The sequence below is a fragment of the Lichenostomus cassidix genome, chromosome 5, assembly GCF_008360975.1.
Source record: "Lichenostomus cassidix isolate B80296 chromosome 5, HeHo_3.0, whole genome shotgun sequence".
In the NCBI taxonomy this organism is placed as follows: domain Eukaryota; kingdom Metazoa; phylum Chordata; class Aves; order Passeriformes; family Meliphagidae; genus Lichenostomus; species Lichenostomus cassidix.
The window spans coordinates 6,111,700-6,134,948 of NC_139486.1; the positions used below are offsets into that span (position 1 = coordinate 6,111,700).

The window sequence follows — 23,249 nt, forward strand, 5'->3', positions numbered from 1 at the left end:
CCAGCAGACAAACAATATAAAATGACCTTTTGATTTAGACAGGGAAGTTACACCTACAGGAGGAAAAAAAGTCTACCTCTGTAATGACAAAGCATTATCAGAATTGGGTTCAGTCCTGTTTTTAACAGAGCTGCTAATTCGTCTCTTGCTCCTACAGCAGCATGGGCAGGATGTCTGAGGAAGGTATTTAACCCAGAGATTATATCCAGAATAGAATATTGGCCTGCTGGTACCCTGGGGGATTAATGTGGCTCTGAAACACTATTAAATATGGGAGTGCATTGGCTGATCTCTGCATCTGCCTGCAGTCTAAACCTGCTAATCCAGACTGTGCTGGGAATCCATAGCACCCCATGCGTCCCAAAGATCCCACAGGATTCACCCTGGGGTTTAGGTAAGCATTGAAACACTCACTAGGATATGAAAGAAGAGGAAGAGGAAGAGAGATTTCAGTGGGAAGAGATCTACAACGATCATCTAATTCCATTGCCTGACCACTTCAGGGCTGATCAAAAGCTACAGAATGATCTTAAGGGCCACTTAAAAGCCAATGCCCTTAATGTCCAAATGCCTCTTAAACACTGATGGGCTGTGGGCATCAACCATCTCTCTAGGAAGCCTCTTGCAGTGTCTGACCACCCTCTCATTAACGAAATGCGTCCTGATGTCCAGAGTAAACCCTCCCTGGAGCAGCTGTGAACCGTTCCCACACGTCCTGTCCCTGGACAACAGGCAGAAGAGATCAGCACTTCTCTCTCTGCACTTCCCCTCCTCAAGAAGCTTCAGAGAGAATGAGGTCAGCCCTCAGCCTCCTCTTCTCCAGACCAGACAAGCCCAAAGTGCTCAGCTGCTCCTCACAGACCACTCCTTCCATGCCCCTCAGCAGCTCTGTTGCCCTGGATGCACTGAGGAGATTTCACACTCATCACCAACTCCTGCACTCAGCCAAATGACAGAAAGCCACTGAGCCCCTCTGAGCCTGCAGGGAGGAGTTCAGAAGTGCAATTGCACCTCATTTCTCACTGTCACTGTGACCTGGAGAGAGCCCAGAGGAGGTGAGTGTGCAGGAGATGATGAGGGGGCAGAAAGGAGAGGGAAAGGAGTGAAGCACAGAGAAGAGTCCAGCTCACAGCTACAGAAGGGACACAGCAAGCCCACACCAGCTCTTGCAGAGCTCACTGTGCTCCCACAGCTGTCCCACACCGTCTGGCAGGGGCTGAACTCAAAGTTGCTGCAGCTCTCCCTTTCAATTTTCATGCTGCTCTTCTACCTAGCAAAGTCACACACAGTTCTCCAAGGACTCACTTCCTTCCTTTGAATGCCTCAAAGTCAAATCCCTGTGCCCCTGAAGAGGGGCAAAGACACAAAAAATTGCTCAGGGGAGCAGGAGTGGGAAGGAAGAGCTGCAGAACAAACTCTGGCCTCAGATCTGTAATTCCCACTTGGAAGGATCCATGGGGCCCTCAGTGGCAGCAGGTGGAGGATGGCCTGGATTGGGCTGTCTGTAACCACACAGCTACAAATACAAGGAATTGCTCCATTATCTGTACTGAGAAACTCCTCACAGGGGTTTGGCCTGGATTCCTGAGCAGTTTCTCAAGAAATTTCCAGCCCAGGACCACCAATCAGCCATTTGGACAAGGTCACTTTGTTTGAAGGCTTGGAGTGAGCTCTTCTCACCCAAGCACTTTCAACATACAAGTCTACACACCATCAGAGGTGGCATGAGATATAAATCAGCAAAACAGTCCTTTAGAAAATACTGCAATTGAATATTAACATATCTGGAGAGAGCTGTGAATGCAATAAAGCCAAACAATAAAAATCTTTAAAAATTGTCCAAAGTGAAAGTCTTTTCAAGCATAATGGCAGCTGCAAAGTCTGCTAAGATGTGAACAAAATAAAATCAAATTGATTTTTGAGAGTATAACTTACTTTCTCTGTAATCACGCTGAGGAGTCACTAAACTATAGCTATATGACTTAATTTTCTGGGACAACACATTCATATAAAAGAAGAAAAAGGTCAGACAACTAAAGACCAGAGAGGGAGAGGAAAGGCCTGAGACAAGGACGATGCTCTGACCTCTTTCCTTGTGAGAAAGTCACTCCCCATGACTGAGTGTGAGCACCAGCTGGTGAAGTGCAAACAGCTCTGAACTAAGCTCTTGCAATTGTGAAAGGCTTAATTCAGAGCTCCAAACCTGTGAAAGTCCCCAGGGTCACCAGAACACAGGTAACCTCCAGGGAAAGGCTGATACCCCAAGAGAAGCTCTCTGCCTCTGGCATTGCTGCTGCATCAGGACACTCACTAACAAAGCTCACCATTGGGAGGGTTTTGAAAATACAAATAGGGATCAGGAATGAACCTTGGGACAACCTTCACTTTTAGGACACGTGAATGCAGAATTCAACTTAAAATAAAGCTTTTCTAAGAACCACGTGACACAGAAATGATGAGTGATTCAGTCAAGAAACCACATGTGATGCATTAAAACCTCAACCTAGAGGAGGAAGGCAATTTAAAAAGACATTATTCTAATCTGAAGGAAAAAAGGAAAATAGGATGTGTGTGTTAACACAGTCTGATGGCCTCACCCGCTAAAAAGCCCCAGAGATTCAGTATGCTGGAGGTATTAGATAACATCAGCTCTTGCAGTGTTGTCCCTGGCTTTAAGAGCTTCACAGGGAAAAGAGCTGAGCCTCCCCAAATGGGATTTCACTGCCTTAAAGGCACTCCTTTCTCCTCACATCTCCTTGGCTCACTCTCAGCACACCTTCCAGGAGCAAATGCACCAGAGGTCAGACAGGAGCAATTGTCCTCTTCCCTGGCTGCTCCTGACTCATTCCTTTAACACAGCTCATCCTGCCCATGGTGGAAAACAGCAGGATGTGACTGTGTGCCTTAAAAGCTGTGGGTGAAATCTTTGCTGTGCTGAAGCACAGGAGAATTTTAGCTGTGATTTCAGGAGGGAAAAGATTTCAGCTGGATTTTTCCCTGCACTCACACAGGCTCTGTTGGGCTCACAGTTCAGTGGAGGTGGTACATTAGCTGGTGCAAATGGAAGCAATGATGAGAAAAAGTAAAAAAAAAAAAAAAAAAATAGAATATGGCTGGAGCAGGAGCCATATGGAGGTAGGGCAGCACTTTTCCAGGACAAACATCCTTGTTCTGGCTCCTGGAGATACACACAAGTGCAGGAATGAGGTCAAGAAGTGGGCATGGAGCATGGCAGGGGATCAAGAGCACCCAATACCCTCAAAGCCCTCCAACCCAGTTCCAGGAAGGTCTGGAAGAACTGATTGTACATGATAACTGACATGCATAGAAAACAAGAATTTTATCTCCAGGGTGGGGAAAACCTATATATAAACAGGCAGCCCCCAAAGCCTGGCCACATGTGCACCACACAACCCTGGACACCCCAGCTGCAGCCAGGACCCTTTCACCTCACTCCATTATCCAAAACCCACAGCTATGTGCTTACATGAGATCAGGGACAAACTTACAAAAATTCCCATGCCAAGTGTGTAATTTACTAATGAAACTTCTCAACCCTTTGCAGACCCCCTGACTTTTGTTGCTCCTTTTGACCCAAGATTTGCACCTTTTCTGCTCACTGTCCTGTAAGGATGGGATGCCACAGAGCCTCCTAAAAATCAGTGCTGACTCCCCTCCTCAGGCCAAGCTCCATGGCTCAAGCTTGCTGAGAGCCCCCCTCCAGCTGTGTGAAATCCTGAGAGGCACTTAATGAATTAGATATTATTAATATTCTCTCCCAGCATCAGAAGGCAGTAATTAACTCTTTGAAGACTCATCCCAAGCCCTGCTTTATTACTCAATCCTCAGAGGCAGCTATGTAATCTCATTGTGATTTTAAAGAATATCTTTCCAGAATAATTATTTTCCTTGTTAAATAAAAAAAAAAATTAAAAAAAAAAAAAAGGGAAAAAAAGGAAGTTCAAAGTCCTGGTTCTGCCTTGGAGTGTGCATTAGTGATGTTAGACATGCAGTGAAGATTTCAGAGCACGAAACATGATATGCTGCAATACTTTTGCTGAGCAGATGCCTTAAGGAGGTCATTCAACATGCCAGGCTCTAAATGCTATTTGGGAGTGAGAAAACATTATTTTCCCACTTCAACAAGACTTTCGCTTCCCTGTCATGTGGAAATAACCTTTTGTGCTCAGTGCTATTATTAATTTATTAGCCTTTTGAACGTCTAAATGCTTTGCAGTCTGTGGACCACATCAAAGTGCTGGCTGAAGGACAGGGCAGCACAAACACGTCGTGTGTGCACCCAAATCCATGGATGTGTGTTTCACAGGGCAGACCTGCTGCAAGAACACTTCTGCCTATACATTTCTGACAGTGAGAACAGCCATCTTCTCATGCACAAACCCCCAAGGAGTGTATTTATGTTACAATTAAATGTCAAACCTCGTGAGTGATGACTATGTAGAAAAAGCGCTAAGTATATATTTCTATTGAAATCAATTAAAGGAGACAATGATTTTTCCTTCCATTTAGATTGCATGACGCCAGCACAAGCTGCTGCAGCACAGTGCAGCTGTCAGCCCAGCCTCACTGCCTGAGCAATTGCTTTCTGCTCACCTGATGGAACTGTCCTGGATGGCACTGATTTTCCTCAGGGATGAACTCACAGCCAAACGCTTCCATGATTCCCAACAGGGAATTGCATATCCTCCCAGCAGAGAGGAGGTTTGAAACAATCCCCTGAATAACTTTATGTAACAGGGCTTAGATTGTGTCCCTGGTGTCGAATGTAGCATGATCTATTTTGTGCCCAGGAACAAAACACAGGATTTCTGCAGAGCAGGCTCTGGCTCAGCACATCTGACTGCAATGCCAGGCTGCTTCTAAAACAGTTATTGACTGAAACTGCAGGAGATGGGTGGAGTTCATCTGATGCACCTGAGGTATTTAAAAGTTAGTGATCATGGACTCTGTGAAAATCAAAAAGGGATTGTTTTCCCATCCCAGACTAGGCACTGGAGAGGGGCAAGATGATTTCCTCCTAGAGGAACCATTCCTCATGGGCTATCAAGGTGATTGGTCACTACCTCGGACATCACCACCCAACTTTTAATGAAATTAATTCCTCTCTGCACGTCCCACATCGACACGACCTTTCCTTGGCTCTTCATCTGCTCTCATGTACTGCCCACACATTCCCCCAGCCAGCATTTCCTGTCCTTCTGCAAAATCCAACAATTCTTTAGGAATGCTATTCCCTTCTCACTTGGAGTCACTGCCCCCATGGCAAGGTCCATGTACCTGACACTGAGCTAAAGGGCTCTGCTGGGAACTTGAGTTCCATGAATTCTTCCACCTGGGTGATTCCTCATGACAAAGCCCTGCAGGGAAACTAATTTTCCTTAAAAAAAGGTGCGTGAGAGAGAAGAAAACCCGTGACAACTCATATGCATCCTGGACTACAGTGCTGAACTCCAGCACACTCCCCTGTCAGGAAAAGACACGTCTGTGTTTTTCTCAGGGAGCCAGCTGGAGTGACAGGTTCACGGTTTGAAGAAGGAAAGAATACATTTTGCTACAATGTACGTGGCATTATCCTGTCCCATGAAATCACCATCAGCATTGCCTGAGCAGTGTTGTCATCGCAGGGCTGTGGCTGGTGAGGTGGTGAGGGGGGAATGCTGAACTCGAGGCTTGGAGCATTTCTTATCAACAGAGAAGTGATAAGCTAGAAACCCCAAACCAGCTTTCAAGCCCCAAAGCCCTCCTTCAGGTCTGAAGTGGAGTTAACAACCTCCCAGTCAGAGGTAAGCTGACAAGCTGGAACCAAACCTGATTATAACTCAGCTCCTTCAGGCTCCAGCACAGACAGAGGGGCTCTGTAATCCCCTTGCATCTGCTTCTTGCCATGGGTATTTTGTGCCTTACTTGGGGTATTAATGAGCACAAGGGATGCACTAAAAAAATGAAACCTCCTCTGAAGGCAGCATTTGTATGATGCTCCAGTAGTTAGAGAGAAACCAGACTTAAAAAAGTAAAATTCTAGTTGTGATGAACTCCTGTTACTGCAGAGGCTGAAATTGTCTTGTGGCAGCCTTGGTACATTATCAGGTGAGATGCTCAAGGTACAGCTGCAGGAAAACGTGTTTCAGCAGCTAGAGGATCACAGTTAATGCTCAGTAATCTATAAATCATTGTTATGAGATTTCTCTATGCAAATGAAATTTATATAACCCTCATCAATCGTAAAAAAAAATCATAAAGATGAAATTTTGCAGCCGCAATGTGAATTAAAGGATCCCTTAACCTGTTTTCAAGATACGTCTTTATAGCTAATTAATTTTTAGATGGAGTGTTCTTTGAAAGAACTAATGGATAGTGAGCATAGCTGATTGATTATAAAATGAGCAGGAGGGTTTAAGAAGTGAGCTGTGAATGTAAAATCACTACCAAGCTTTATTAACCTTGCCATATTAAAATTCTAGACTATGCAACTGCAAGAAGCAGGTATTAATACAGTACCTTTGATGAGTGTATTTTATTTATTTAACAGCAATAAATTTCTCTTAGCTGGTCTATGCCATGAAGATCCATCAGACTTGTCATCTGCACTGTACCTTGGAGAGTTCACCTTTGAGGAATCCAGAATTTGGATTCTATAAAATATAACTTTATACATTTATGCAACGAGGACTAAAAAAACCCAACAAAACGAAAACCAGCAACTGTGAGGAAAAGGAAAAGAAATGCAATTCATATGTCATCCTGCTAGGACTGCTCTCCAGAGCTGCAAATCTACAGGTAACTTTCATTGAGCCATCACTACAAACAGTGGCAGCATTCACAGAAAGGCCACTCAATCTGATGACCTGAAAACATCAGGAGGAAACACTGAGAGCATCTGCATGGGTGCAAACCCTCCTGGAGAGAGACAGGGCAGAAGAGCTGTGCCTTACCCTCTTCCTCAGATTGCAGGTGAGCGTGAGGTTCCTCGAGAAGGAGTTTGCGAAAGCCGTGTAGAAGTCCAGCACTTTGAGCAGAGCTTCTCGCTTAATTATATGCAAATCGCAGTAGGTCAGAGCCCTGACGTTGGCACAGGCATGGGCCAGGCTGGTTTCCTTCCAGAAGATGTCACCAAACACGTCACCTTTACCTGAAAAACAGCAGGACAGGTTTGTCTGTTTACCTGTGTTAAGAGGTAATGCTTATCAGAGCTGTTCGGCACACAGGTGATTTCCTCACAACCTGTCTTCTGCTTCCAATTAGCCCCAAATGAGCTCCCAGCTGCAAAAATTAACAAGGGTAAAAGTTTTAAAGGTAGCTGAGGTACTTGAGCATCCTTAGCAGCAGCCCCAAGTTTTTTAAGGTATTTATAGGTTGCTCTGTGAAGTGTCACCAAGCACAAGAGCCAAATTGCAAAGATCTCATTGTAGGTGAAGATACAAGCAATGGATTTTTCAAAGGCTAACAGAGATAATGAGCACTTAACTAATGTTCAGATGATTGAATATTTCAGGTGTCTGTTCCCAGGTGATTTAGGAGTCCTGTTCTTACAGAAACCCTTTGATATCTAGGTTCCTTCACCCTCATGGCTCTACAGTGAGGTGCAGCTTCTAGGGCCCAAGAACCACATTTTAAAGGATGTTTTAACATTTTTGATTCAGTGTCAGTGGCAACACTCCTGGAAAACCCACCAAAAACCTCACTGAGACTTTTAATCTTTAAATAACCACCTCTAAATCTTAAACACATCCAGAAGTATAGTTCTAAACCCAAATTCATCCCTTTAAGTAGAGGCTTAGGCTTAAGTCTGTATTTCAATGTTTGCTGAGTAAGAGAGGGTTGGACACCTTAGACATCTGCATGTATAAATACTTTAAACCAGAGGGGAAAATGACACCTGAAGGCTACTTCTGCATTGGCAGGCAGTGTAGCAGAGCAGCTGATTGAGGACTTTGGGCTAGTTCTAGTCCAATCCCCCAGACAGAAGAGCTCCAGGGGCTGGAAGTGCTCTGACATTGCCCTGTTTCCTTTCCTCTGCAAGGATTCCACACCTCCCCACACTGTGCTGGACACCTAAGCAGGATGAGAGCATGAGGAGCCCAGATTCAAAATCACACTTCTGACCCAGCCAGAGCCCCAGCATGGGTGCAGACTGGAGATATGCTTTGGGGTTTGGACCCACTGGTTGTTCTGAGCAGTGGCAGTGACAGAAAGCACAATAAACAGTCAGAAGTTGCCTCTGGCTGCCTGGCAATGGGCTGGCCAAGGGCCACAGGGTGTGGTTTGTGGCTGACACCTCAAATCCTGAAGCAGAAACTGTGGTACAAAGGGTATTTTTTGTTTCAGACCCCCAGAGATATCCCAGCTCTTTATTTGAGCAGTTATTAAAAGGGAACTAAAATCAGTCCGTGGCTATTGATTTCAGGTACCTCAAGCAGCCCCTTGGTGAAGGTTAGGGATGTTAGAGTTTTGGCATTTAAAAGGTAATATATTTTCATATTTCCTCTTTTAAGAACTTGTAACATTTTGCTCAACTCTATTTTGGGAACACAGACCAGAGGGGTAATTTATCCAACCTTATTACTTTTGGAGGTCAGAGGCTCTATTTCTCTATTTCCACTTCTGCTCTAGGAATTGTATCCAGTAAAACATACCTAACATTTCTCAGGCAGAGTGAAATAAAATGTGCAAGTCCTTATCTTCCCTTCTCTGTTTTTATTTCCTAACAAATGTCTCTATAACAGAATCATCCCTTAGAAAGGTTATAACTGCATCTCATTGAGCTGCTTTTAATTCTACATATTTTTATGTAATTAAAATTAACTACAATACATAACACAGCTGGTATAATTTATAAAACAAGGTGCTTTAAAATGTTTCCCTTAATACAGAGCATTTTCTGGTAACATTATAATTTATCCAGTGTACTGTTTTGAAATTACCTTTTGCAGTTAATTGTCCTTGTCTCTACTCAGAGTTCAAAACCCAGTTTACAGACATACTCAGCACAGTTACATAATTTATAGAAAACAGACCATTTCTGAAATGCACAAAATTGCTTAATGGATTTGCTCTCTGAGGTGGACACAGGACAGAACTGAGTCCTGCTTTCAGTGCAGAGTGCAGTTAAAGCACAGTGGTTTTACCACTGAAATGTGAGCAAACCACGTGTTCTCTTTCCAAATTTAAGCTAATGTGCAGTTAATTTAACCAAGAGGTTGAAAGCAGTGGATGTTCACCCTGAAACTCTGCACAATGGTGTGTTACAGAATCTGTACACAAACCATGGATAAATGAAACCAATATTCATAAACCTGAGGAGATCTCTCTGGCACTGCCCTGGCTCCCTCAGAAAGGCTGGGACACAATCAACTGAACTTATTCACTCTTCCATCAGCCATTATTCACTGATTTGAAGGGTGAAACTCTATAAACTCCTCTCATACTGTGGTTTTTACCCTTCAGAAAGTATAAAATCTTGGAAGCCTTTAAGAGTTCTCACATTTGACATTTCCCACACACACTTCTGAGCTTATTTGCTGGTTATAAATGTGCTAAGGAATGTACAGAATGAAAACAAAACCTACCAGATTCTCCAAAACAAGGCGTCTTTTTTCAAAAATACAGAGATTAATGCACTATACTTTATCCCTATTAACTGTAGTTCACTGTGCAGAGAGAGGTAATTATTCACTCGGGACAAGATCAGATGTTAGGAAAAAATTCTTTACTCAGTGGGTGGGGAGGCACTGAACAGGATGCTCAGAGAAGCTGTGGATGCCCCAAACCTAAATGTTCAGGGCCAGGCTGGATGGGGCTTTGAGAAACCTTGTCTGGTGGAAGGCATCTCCAACCTTTCTATGGTTCTGAGGTTAATTTTACACATTGCAACTCAACAAAAACAGAATTTTCAGAGTTGCAAAACAGAGAATTTAACTGGGTAGTCTGGCTACTCAGAGACAAATACAAGTATTTTTCACTTGCAGGGGATGTTCAGAGCTCCAGGGAAAGTGCTGCTGGGGCTAGGAATGCAGAAGTGCTGAGGCAGCCTGAATAATTTACAAAGCTTCTCTCTAGAGATTTATTGAGGTTTTTGGGTGTTACCTCCCAAATCTGCCCTGTCCTGAGTCCTGAGCAGTCTTAATGCCTCTCCTGAATGGAGGGGAAGATCTAGGAAATGGTTCTGCCCCTGTTCTCACAGTGCCTGAAGCACTGCTGGAAAAAGAAATGCTGGAAATTGGAGTGGGAACAACTTGCATACATTTTACACATCACAGAATCATGAAATCCTTTGGGTTGGAAAAGACCTCTAAGATCATCAAGTCCCATCATTAACCCAGCAATGCCAAATCCACACTAAAAATGCCCCTAAATACCCCATCTATAGAATTATGGAATTATTGGGTTTGAAAAGACCTCTAAGATGATAAAAACTCAGATTTTTCAACTGAAAGGAGCATGGACAACAACAGGAAATGTGAAGGGTGTTGGTGGCAAGCATAATTTTTGCTGAAATAACTACACTGCTATCATTCCAAATACAGAGTACTATGTATGTATGTGTGCATGCCTGTACATAAAATGCACATATATATTCATGCATATCCACATAAATATATTTAGAGGCAATCATATGGTATGTAGCTGTACAACAGGTCAGGATATTTCTATGCACTATTCTGTCTTCTACATTCTGATAACCCTCCCAGACAGATTTGGGGGGACAGATGTTCTCTGCAGCCTTACACCATGGACTGACCTGCCAATTTGTCAGACAGCAGCTCATGCCTGGACCTTTCAGGCAGACAAATTTCTTAAGGGCTTTATGGAACCCCCAGGAGCTTGCAGATGGAATGAAAAAGTGCTTGAACTCGGAAACACTCTTTTTAAACAGCATCCCAGAACCCACATGTGTGTAAGAACAAAATTTATCGTTCTTCAGATAGGGACAGCAACTGAGCTAATAAATATCCCAGCAGACATAAGAGCTTGATGGATCCTTTGGCAGAAAGTTTCAGCTGGAAGTTAAAGAATAAATTATTGGTGGGAAATAGCACTGGGTAAAAACACATAAAGGGGACCAAGACTTCTTAAGGAGGTGTTTTTCTGTGCAGTCTTAGCTAATAAACCAGCTATCCTTAGCCATTTAAAAATATCTCCAAAGCCTCATCAGTCACACCAGCAAGAGGCAGACATGATGAATGATGTTTGCTTTCCATCATGATGCACTCAAATCTTACGTTGCTCGTGAAAAGCAAAGGCTGATGTTGCTTCAGAATCAGTAAAACTGAATCACGGAGAGAAAACAGCCAGAAGTTCCTTGAAAATGAGATCAGAGCTGATCACTGAGCGGCACAGAAATCCACCTCTATAGAACTGCACGTGAAAGGGCAGAACGATGGGAGAAAAGAGCATTTCCAGCCTCTGAAGCATTGTAAACACAGTCAGTAAAGCAGCAATGACAAGAGACTGTGCCAAAATCCAAGTCCATGCTGGCAAAGGTACTTTGCATTATTTAACACAGAGCAGCCTTCCCCATCTGCACCTGGAAACACAAAGGAAGTGACCTTTCTTCCAGCATTCGGGGCTGCTGCAAGCAGGGCCCCAGGTCCACAAAGATTTCTCTCCTTATCTCTCTCATTTTTAGTGCAAGTATCATAGTGCCTCATATCTTTCTAGAAGCCTCAGCACCTGGAGACAGGATATTTCCATTTTGATTTTATACAGAAATAGGTTTCTATCCTTCCTGAGGAAATAAACCTGAAAGCATGACCATTCCTACCACCTTGAAAACTCGTAAGGCAAACCAGATTGCCTCAAAGTCTTAGTCTGATTTAAAAGAACTGTATCACATGATTTTAAAATAATTTTCCTTTTCTTGTGCTGGCAAGACTTTCAAGTTTGCCAGTGAAGCATTTAGGTCTAATTCAAAAACATATCAATTCAGTGAAAAGAATCCTTCAGACTCTGGAGGCTGTGGATCAAATCTGTAACACATTAGCTGGCACTAAATTAAGATTGGTGTTTCCTATCATAATTAACCATCATGCAGAGAGAGATACAAAAATATATTACATTTACCAAATAATATGAAAAATTCAGTAAGTTTGTCAGTAAGAACTAATGATACTTTTGAACAAGCATCAGTAGGACTAAATCTTGCATGGTACTGCAGAGTGCAGGACAGCACATCACACTTGTTCTCAGACCAGTAACCCTTCAAGGATTTTGCAAAATGCTTCGAGATTCAGCACTTAAAACCCAGCCTGAATCACATTAATTATTTCAGTTCTGCTAGCTGAAGAAACCCAAGCCTTTCCTCTATGAATCATTTTCCTCTTAGTTAATTTAGAGCTTTAACTCACTGGAACATAGGGGATTTTTCCTATAGATGAAATAGGACACAGCCTGTTCTGTAAATTGCTACCAGGTGCATGTTACTAACCTGGGGAAATGTTCACAATTAGTCTGCCTTGGTCGACTTCACATGGAAAACAACACAAAAGTTCACTATAAATTAACAAGAGCTGATTTGACACAGGGGCCAATTCTGCTGCCTTCATTCCAGTTGAGAAGAAACCCAAGCTGCAACTGAACTAATTAAAATCATGGAATTAGCCACTAATACTATGAACTGGAAGTGGACTAACAGTTTTTCATGTCACAAAGTGCATCACTCACAGTCAGTCTTGTCCTGCACAAAGCACATGCCTGGCTCTCTAGGCATGGAAATTCAAAGTGTTGATGCATGGATCCCAATAATGCCCATGCATGAGAGCTATGGAGCTCCTGCTCACCCAAATGGGAGCTGCTGCCTGCTCTTTGTCTAAAGAACTCCCCTCTGTGTGATCTGGTGGGAGACTCAATCTTTTGACCTCCAAACATAAGTAGCATTAAGAGCAGAAAAAGGCTCGTCCCTATTTTCAGCTTCTGTAACAAACTCCAGAAGACACTTTCCTCTATTCCTCTGACACTGCATCATATCCCCTTCCCAGATAACCATTTGGAAATAATTAATGAAGCAGACCTTTAATAAGGTCTGGCTTGTCTAATAACAATAAACAACAGGTTGCTCTGGAATTATATGCAGAACATGCTGAGAATTAGTATGCAACACATAAAGCCAAATAATTGAATACTATGGGATCACTACCCTAAGTGTGGCTGAAACATGAACTATTAAATCTATATTCCTTCTGGCTTGACTATCAAAACTGAGTTCACTCAGCAGCAACCCACACCAGGATTTCACTGCTCAATATATTTTTATCACCATGCAGCTTGAGCAGTATTTTTGATCAATTCCTGCAATCAACATCTGAACGCAGTGGGCCATTATTTTTCTGCTGAAAAAAAATGACTTCTTTAAACCTTGTTAATCAATATGTCCAGTTTAAGTTACTGCACAACTTACACAGCCAGCTGTGCAAATAGCAGGAGCTGGAAAGCAACTTCCAGAGCCACTTGGTTGGCATTGCCACCGATGTGTAACTCCTCATCAGGAGCAAATTCAGGTTAATTGCAGCAGGGTGAATTATGAGGTGCCCTCTGGTACCTGGAGCCTCTTTTCATTAGCCTGGGGACTCCAAACCCCTGGTCCTTCCTGAGCTCCTTTGCTGATAACACCTCCCTGTGCAGAGCAGTGGCAGTTAAATTGTTTACTCCTGCTTGAGACGGTGGAAAATTACTGATGTGTCTTCTCAGGGTCACCTCGCTTGCTGGGAAAGTTTTGATAATTAGAAACAAGACTGTTTGCCCTTCTCCATTCTCCCAGCAACTGCAGATGAGTTATGTTAAAATGACTGTGTCTCCTTTTCCCCAGTGCAGCAGCACCCCAGCTCTGCACGTGGTGTGCTCCCTGCTACAGCCACGACCTGCAAAAGGTGGGACCCTGGCCTCGAGAAGGGGAGGTAAGTGATGAGGGCAACGTCACAGGGCACCTGGATATCTCCATTAATGAGTCCTAAAAATTGTGGGTCTCCAAGTGGAGTCATTCTCTTACTGTTGGTGTTTCTGTAATGCTGATTACTGCAGCGGCTGGGCATTTAATTATCCACAAACGAGAGCAAAATCAAACCAGGGGGGAACAAAATGTCACAGTGCTGCAAGTTGCCCTGTCCATCACCAGGTTCCATCTGATTTCAAGCACAAGAAACACCGAAGTTGGGGCTGTTGGGGCAGGAAAAGTGCTGCTGAATGAAAGGAAGGCTGTTCCATGAAGGTGGAAAATAAAGAAAAGCACCTGGATGAGATGCCAAGTCTCCTGAGGACACTGTTCTGCAGGCAGGGAGGCTGGATGTGCCAACCCACTGTGGCAGCAAGGGAAGGGAACATGATAAGGGAAGATGGACAGAGGGAAAAAGGAGGAAGATCATGGAGTGATTCACACCAGGACCTGAGGGAGGATGAAGTTCTGCACTTTGGAGAGAAGCATGAATCTAAGAGATGGGAGATGGAGGTTCTTAACCTGTTTTGATGTCCCTACCTGACTCACTTTTCTAGGCTATTCCACATTTAAAAATACATCAAACCATCCATCTGCAGGTGAGCAGGGTTAAAAAATAGAAAACATCCCTTCTCTCTCTCTCTCTCTCTCTCTCTCTCTCTCTTTAAGCAAGGCAAATAACACACTACAGCATTAAACCACACTTCACCATTATTTCCTCTGCAAGAGCAGAGGCTGCAGACAGCACGTCCTGTTCATTGCTGCTCTCATTGAGGAAATTAATGAGGACAAGTTTCCAAAGGATACTTATCACATTTCCTCTAGGTTTCCACTCTAGGTCACGGCTGGGGGATGGAGAAGATGGACAGACTGGCAGCACAATTCTGCAAGTTGACTTTCCCTGGGAAAACCAGTGTGGCAGAAGATGCTTGGGGCATTCAAAGCAGGTATTGAGGTTTTCCCATTAGTTTGTTTTTTTAAACCTGGTCTCCCCCTTAGGCAGATTCATGTTCCTTGTGCTTGAACTTCTCAAGGCAGAACAGATCAATAAAAATTATGTTTTTCTCTGTCTGATCTGCAGTTGTTTTTTCAGGTGCCACAGTTGCCACTATAAATGTCTTTTGCAACTACATCTGGGAGAGATTTTCTTCCACAAGTGAAATTTTAGGACACAACATCACATAATTACTCAGTTCACTATTGTGCTAAATAATCTGTCAGAGCATGAAAAAGCTCTTCAGTGTGTTCTACGACTAGAGGAAGCAGTTTATCTTGCTTTAAGTTACATTTACACGTTCTGCCAATCCCTGTAGTACATGACAAACATAGCTCTGAGTCATGGGAGAATCGAAGGCACTTTTGGTAATTAAAGGTAATTCACTTTAACCAGATATGGTTAAAAGTCTCTCTGGTCAAATGGGGATTAACGTAAATGCTGGATTTATTACATCTACCAGATAGAAACAAGAAGTTCTTACTGGCATGTCATCCCAAATACACAATATTCATTAATAAATGAAATCAACTTTTGCATGTAATCCATTTAGTGATAGCTCTTAGTTCAGTAAATTACATATTTAATGTTTTCATTGTAAAAACCGTTTATTTGTTTAAATACTGCTACTTCCTCTTAAGCCTTTTGTTTTTTAAATAACTGTAAGCAAATATAAGATATCATCACAGAGATTAATTATAAAAATAAAATGGTCCAGTGAGCTGGAATACAAAGAATAATTTCCTATGGAAATTGTTGATTTAGAAGCTTTCATCATAATGACTTCACATCTGAATATGGAAACAGATTCATTCTTACATTAAATTTCTCTTTTTCAAAACCTTAGTGTATACCAGAATACAGAAAGGCACAGCAGGGATTTCCAAAGAGCATGGATGTGTGTTTTCCTGAGCTCATCCTCCAGCTGGGAGAATCCAAGTGATGCCCTGGGGCAGCTGTTCCCACACAGCCCCATCCACACACTGCCCAATCCACCCCAGCCCCAAACACACACATTTTTAGGGAAACATGTCAGGACACCTCTGGAGCCACCCTTACAGGGAGGAAGTGGCACAGAGCATCCATGGGGTGTGAGGTCCCCTAGGAGCAGGAATCTATGGGATTTTCCCTCAGGGAGTCACAGCTCCAGCTTAAGAGAAGGCAAATATTCACCAGGTGATGAGTTCTACAACACATGGGTCTATTTTGAAGAGGCAAGACAGGTATTTGAGAGTTTTCCTGCAGAGCCACTAGTTTTTCCTCTACATGGTTCTGCCTCTGGGGAGGATTCCTGCCTCCACTCTGGTGCTGACCACTCAGTCCCAAAATCTGCCACACCTTTCCCAGTCCCATACAAGCTATTGAGAGTCTGCACTGGGCTCTTTCCCTCGTGCTGCTGGCAAACCAGACAGCAGAGTGGGGTGACAGGGTGATTAACCTGGAGCTCCCCCATCACTCAGACTTGCCATGGCTGTGGTTTGATACGTGGTGTAACCCCATCCCTTTGCAAAGTCAGATCAGACTCTTCATTTTCTGTAAAGCCAGCTCACTACAAGCCAAAATTTTGCTTCCTTGCAGAGGCTGTTTGCAGGTGTCATTCTAGGCTAGAACACAGACAAATCAAAATCCCAGTGTGAAGGTTAATGTGGAAATCCTCCTGAGGGAGCAAGATAGAACAATGTGCATTTCCTCCAGCAGGCTGTTTAAAAGATGTCAAGCACACAGATGCCATTCTCTCCTGCTCAGAGGCACTGTGGCTGTGACCAGTGAGCCATACTGGGCAGAAAGAGCATTCCCAATGGCAGAAAAGATGAAGGATTTGCTTCTGGAGCAGCATCTCTGGAGACACAGCATCCCCATCTTATGACAATTGCTAGCCTCCCATAGTCCCTGCTGATGTTAGGCAAGACTAGTTAATATTCAATATTCAAACAGTTAATATTCAAACCTCAGCAAAAGGAAAATACAAACACACAACACACAAACCACGAGAGTTTCAGCAGAGATCACAGTACCTAAAATAGCCACCACCTCGTCGTCCTGGATGACTTCCAAGGAGCCTGAGACCACAAAGCAAAGAGCATCCACGCTCTCCCCAGCGTGGTAGATGAGATCCCCTGGAGCACAATGGATGGTCTGGAATTCCACAGCCAGAGCTCGCAGGCAGCCGTCGCTGGCCAGCCGGAACGCTGGGTGCTCGTTGAACACCTTGCGGTTCAGGTGCACACAGATGTCTGCTCTCATGTCCTTGGGGCAGATCGAGAGGACCTGGAGGAATGAGAAGATGGGGAAATGATCAGCTGGGAATGGGGACACCAGAGCACTGCTTTATGAAATAACCAGAGGGATGGGTCTGAAGATTTGCCTGGTAGGGAGCTTGAAATCCATCCATCCATCCATCCATCCATCCATCCATCCATCCATCCATCCACCAATCCATCCACCAATCCATCCATCCATCCATCCATCCATCCATCCATCCATCCATCCATCCACCAATCCATCCATCCATCCATCCATCCATCCATCCATCCATCCATCCACCAATCCATCCACCAATCCATCCATCCATCCATCCACCAATCCATCCATCCATCCATCCACCAATCCATCCATCCATCCATCCATCCATCCACCAATCCATCCATCCATCAATCCATCCATCCATCCATCCATCCATCCATCCATCCATCCACCAATCCATCCATCCATCCATCCATCCATCCATCCATCCATCCATCCACCAGTTATTTCATAAAGTTTCTGGTGGGAGTTTTATGCTGATTTGGGGTAGTCTCTTCCTACCCATCTACTGTTTTCACTGCGTCTGAAAGGGTGATAAGGAAGACAGGACTGTTCTGTTACACTGGGCTCACTCCTAATGGTTCTCACACTCATTTTCCAGAACTGCAGGTGGAAATCCCGTCTGGGGTAATCCCTCCAGACCTGGAGCCCAGACTGTCCACCTGCTGCTGTGCTCAATCCCTGCAGGAGCACAGCACAGACACACAGAGCTGAGGGAGCTCAAGGACATGCAAAGACAGACCATTCATTATAGAAAAAACCACCACATTTAGTTCACATCCAGAAAACTCAGCTTTCAGGAGTCCTGATGGAGGTAACCACTTACTGATGTGCGTCCAAACACACCCAGGGCTCAGTTTCAGTGAGACATACAAGGAATAACCTACCCAGGAAGGCTTGCAGGGTAGAAAATCCAGAGAAATTGAAGGAAGAGGAAAATATAATGAAACCTTATTAAATGTAAAGTAAAGGTGTCCTGTGAACATGAAGACACCTTCACAGAGGATCAATTAAACAAGACCTTCAGCTAGTTTCTTTACTTTAAATAGCTTTCCTTACTAAAACTAACACAAATATCCCTTAAGAAAGAAAGGGAAAACCTGTGGGTCTTGCTGGCTTTGCAAACTGTGTGTTTAATATTTGCACACCCTCCTAAACACACTAACATCCTCACAGCCCTGAAATGCACAGTAGCTAATTGCACCGAGAAACATAGAAAACCTTTCAATGTGTTTCTAAGATAAATAGTAGAAAAGAGCACAAGACTAAGAGCACTCTGGAAGTCTCATCTAAAGAAGACTGCAGATCAATAGTACTGATTAATTTCTCATTGTATGGAATTAATCTGGCAGCTTGCTCTGCAGACAGTGCAGGAGACAGGGACACGAGGTCAGGGAGTTGACTATCATGGAATAATAGCAGAGGGAGACTCTGGCAACCCTGACTAAGCTTTGAGGCAAATGGTCATGTTAATGAACTCAAGCCATGATTTTAATTTCTGTTTAATGCAGGAGAGCTATAAAACATACTGTTGCAAAGCATTACTAGAGCTCTTAAAACATAGAATGTGAAAATAATAAATAAATTATATTTTAATAATAATATTTAGTCCTTTTCTTATTTAAACAGATCCAAGTTCCTTTGGGATCAAAGACACAGTGAATGCAAAAAGGTGAAGTAGAAGTTATTCTCCCATTCTATGACAGTCAGAGGTGAGAAGAGGCTACTGCAACCATCTACACTAAGCTCTTCCACTAGAAATTTTCACATCAGTCCCAGAATACCTGGTAAAATTATAGCCTAGAAGGTCTTCACTTGATGTTTTCAAATTACAAAGGGTAGTTGTCCCAATGGACAGCTACTCTCTCTTTCAAAACATGTGCTGTTTCTGAACTGATTTTTTTATTTTCAGCCAACAGCCAGAGAATCTATTATCTTGTTGAGATAAAAGACCTGCAATAATCAAAAATCTCTTCCACATGTAGGTGTTCATAGAATATGACCAGGTCACCTCTCAATCTCATCTTTAAAAAAACAAGAGAGACAGATGATGCTTTTTCTACCTAACTCTATGAAGCACAGGCTCTTTGGAAACCTCCCCCTGAATGAGGTTTTCTCACTTACAACCACCTTCCCAGAGCTACCAGATAATTAGTTTTTATTTTATTTAACATTGAGTAAGTCAATTTGGGTTAATGATATTTTTCTGTAACAAAATGTTCTACAGAACACATTAAAATACCTTTCAGAAGTATGTTTTATCATAAAAATTAGTAATAAACACATTTGACAAGACATATTTTCTATAAGCCATCATTTGCATTAGTAATAATACCTAGTCTGAGTCACTGTAGACCATATTCTGTATCACATTTCCATAATTTAGTAGGGGCAAATGTCAATTTTACAAACTTGTATTTACCTGAGTCATTCCTTTTACCATTAGAAATATGGGCACACCTTAGTTTCTCAGTAAAAAAACAAAGATTACTTTTGAGAGTGATTGTTTCTCCTCAGCCTTATTTCTGGATCAAAGAGAAAGTTTGTCTTTATTATAATAAAGGAGAAACATGCCATCTTTCTTCATCTCAACAGTAACTTAATGAAAAATTCTGCTTTATTTTCTACCATGATGGATGATTTTTAACATTTTTATCTACTCTTGGGCCTGAATCATGGTTATAAGTTTTTTATGTCCCTTTAATACTTTCAGAAATTTAAGTGCTTTTGACTTAACAAGGCCACGAGCTAGGAATTCTCAAACATTGCTCTTAAGAAAAATGTCTGTGTTCATACATGACTGATTACCAAATTTTAGCTTTTAAGCTTCCAAACTGCAGGACAAATTGGTTAAACTGTTGCAGAGGTTTTTTTCCTGTAAGATTCTGAGGTGTTCCAGAACCTTTTGTTTGGTTGGAATGCAAAATAATTGTGTCCCTCAAGAATAAAAGCCACTTGGATGCAAAGCAGCATACTATTTCCTCACAAATACAGACTCAAATACAGAGTATTAAAAGCAAACACTCAAAGAATTACTCTTTTTATAGACACAAGCATGTCTGTCATTACACACTGTAATATGAAGGGACAGAAAAAAAATCCATTGCACAGAAAAAAAACCAGTCTTAGAAAGCATAATTCAGGAATTTTCTGATGTAATGATAAAGTGATTCTCCTAATGACAAATCACTGTACAGAGATATATGGAGATATCACTTATCAACTAGTTCAGCAGTAAATGAGTAATGATCCAAGAGTTAGCCAGGAACAAATATGCTTAATTTGAGTTTTCTTGCCTGCTACATAGGCATTGAGAACAGAGAATGAAATAGATGACAACTAAAACAAATTAATATTAAAAGATTTGGCAAGGCACTGTTGACTGCTAACGATAAATGGAGATATAGGTAAGGGAAAAAAGAGAGCAAAGAGACAATTGCAACATTCAGATATTGCACGCTCTTCAAATGAGAACTTCAAATAAATATTCACCTGAAAATGAGCCCTTTTTGATAATTCAAGACTTGGGACATTCTTATTGGGCATTGCTCTCACTGACATCTCAGGATCTTTAATGCAGCATGCAACTAAAAAGATACAAACCAGTAGCACCATTTTTGTTCCCAATTCCATATTGGGCACAAATGCACACATGTGGGTGTAAAAAAGAAATTCAGGTTAAGAGAGAGGACATTCTGCAACAACGCACAGCCAATTTTTTCACTGTTAAGGAAATGTCTTCAACACATCCTGGCAACAAAACCAAAGTTCAGCTGGGCTATTGGTTCTACCCTGTATGTTCTTTCAGCTAAAAGCACCAAGACAAACTTCAGAGGAAATTTCCTTGGCGATTTCACAACCTTTGGCAGTGAAAGCTGCAGTTTTAAGGCAGGGAGGATATGAAGGTCTGTGATGGCACTGCTTTGCTAAGGGAGGGGTTAAACACATCTACAGCCACAGACTTTGCAGCCAGCTCTCCCCTCTGCATTCAGGCAGCATGAAAGAACAGAACCTGCTATGCATCAGTGCAAAATCAGAGGAGAAAGCTGAATTCTACCCAGAGGAGAATCTTTGCTGGTTATATAAACTGATTTTACCAGGAAAGGAGCAAGGCTCCATGAAAGGCACACAGGTATCCACAAAGACCTGGGCCACTACAAAGCTGACATAGGAGAAAGGAAAGCACAGAACAACATTTATCACTTTCCCTCTCTGCACAGAAAACTAAACCTCCTCAAAGCCAGCACAAGGCAATTGCTGAGCTCTGCCATCACCAGCTGGCACCCCAACAGACCCCAACACAACACCACCATCATCCCTAAATCATCTCATATGGAAAATGCTGACAGTGAGAGGTAGTTTGTGCTTCCTGCTGGAGACTGGGAAAGGCAGGAATCAGCTCTGGGAGACCCAGGGGGAATTGGCACAAAACTTCTCACACTCTTTTCAGCTCGAAGTCTCTAGGGGTGGGGAATTCAACTCCCTGGGAGGCTCCATCTGATTTTTTAACTGTCTCATCTGTTTCCTCAGCATGTGCAGGCAGTTCAAGATAAGCCTCCTGAACAGCTCAAAGAGCTCTACAGGGAGCACAGATTATAAAATATTCAAACAAAAGCAAATGAATCAAAACAAAAACCGTACAGATTAAGAACATGTCCAAACAATATCTTTTAGGATGGGTTTACATGTTTAAGAATTTGTTAAAAAGTCTTCCCCAGCTGGAAAACACTACAGGATGGCTTAGCAGATATTACAGAATCTGTTAAGGCTCGTCAACAAAACGGGGAAGAGGCCAGTGAATCACAAACATCAGGTATTGTCAATCCTCTTTCAGCATTCAGGATTCCCATGTTCTGGGGGTTGTAGGTAGGGAAATTATTGCCAGATAACCAAGCCAAGAGCTTAGACAGTCTGTACTGTAATAACAAGGACTGTTTCCTAAATTAATAACTGCAATAAATATCAAAGATACTAGAAATGCCAGCTTTGAACATATAGAAAATAAACTCCTCCGACTTCTAACCCATTTGAGGCCACAGATAGCTCTTTTTATTTTGTGGAGAAAGGCCACTCTGGGTTTTCAGACATTTTCAGCAGTCAGAATCAAGGTCAGTTCTTTCCCAAAAACCCACAACACTCACTAGGCATCTGACCAAGTTACTCAGATTTTTAGAAAGATTTGGCTCATTTGAGTGTGGAATTCTTTTTCAGGCCTGGCTAAAAGTGTTACATTCAGCACTGGATGGAGGCTAAAGAGACAAAGGTAAGAAAACAGCTGATTGGCAAATCACAGAGCATTTTTCTGTAATAATCAGGTAATTTTGTATCTCAAAGATGATGTATGGAGCTGAGCTGTAATTAACCCTGCATGCTTTAATGTAGTCTTTAATACATCACTGAATTTCTTGGCACTAAGAACTGAATTTCAGCAGCAATGGTGTGCTCTGTTTTAATTGCAGTAAGATCCAAGGTCACTTGGATTTAAATGTTTAGAAATCGAGATCTGAAAATCACATTGGAGTTGAGTTTGGCTTGTTTTCTTATTAATAATACATGAGCTGAACCAGAGATTAAAATTGATAGATTTAGTGGTATAGTAACACAATTAACTTGTTTTTTTAACTGAGTAACCTTTTAGAGATGTTAAAAAAATCCCTAGAAACTGGCTGTAGATTTCATCAAATTCAGTTATGTCAACACAGATAGAATTTGGCTAAGCATTTGAAAATCAGGGCAAGATGAGAGGCACCACCATGTCTTTTAAGGAATCAAGTGGTTCACTAGCACAGGGGCTACTGGTTGTCTAATGTACTGAAAAGTGAGGCACACTAATAACATCCATGGATCACCCAAAGCAGTAGATCCCAGGTAGCCTAAGAGTTGCATATTTCAAGGTTTTATTGTTTTCAGTTTTGCTGTAATACCTATACATGCAACCTTATTGCATGGCCTTCTAATGGGGCAAAGGATAGCACACTACAAGGAAATCTGTCATTATACCCCAAC

At 42.4% G+C, this 23,249-nt stretch overlaps 1 protein-coding gene across 1 annotated transcript in view; it reads right to left on the minus strand.

Annotated features, from left to right (window-relative positions):
• KCNH5 (potassium voltage-gated channel subfamily H member 5) overlaps positions 1-23,249 on the minus strand; it is a 155,320-nt gene that overhangs the window by 32,375 nt on the left and 99,696 nt on the right. The window contains exons 9-10 of the mRNA XM_085061131.1: positions 16,955-17,207; positions 6,954-7,150 (exon numbers count right to left, since the gene is read on the minus strand). Coding sequence (XP_084917257.1) covers positions 6,954-7,150; positions 16,955-17,207 — 450 coding nt within the window. The remainder of the gene's footprint in view (positions 1-6,953; positions 7,151-16,954; positions 17,208-23,249) is intronic.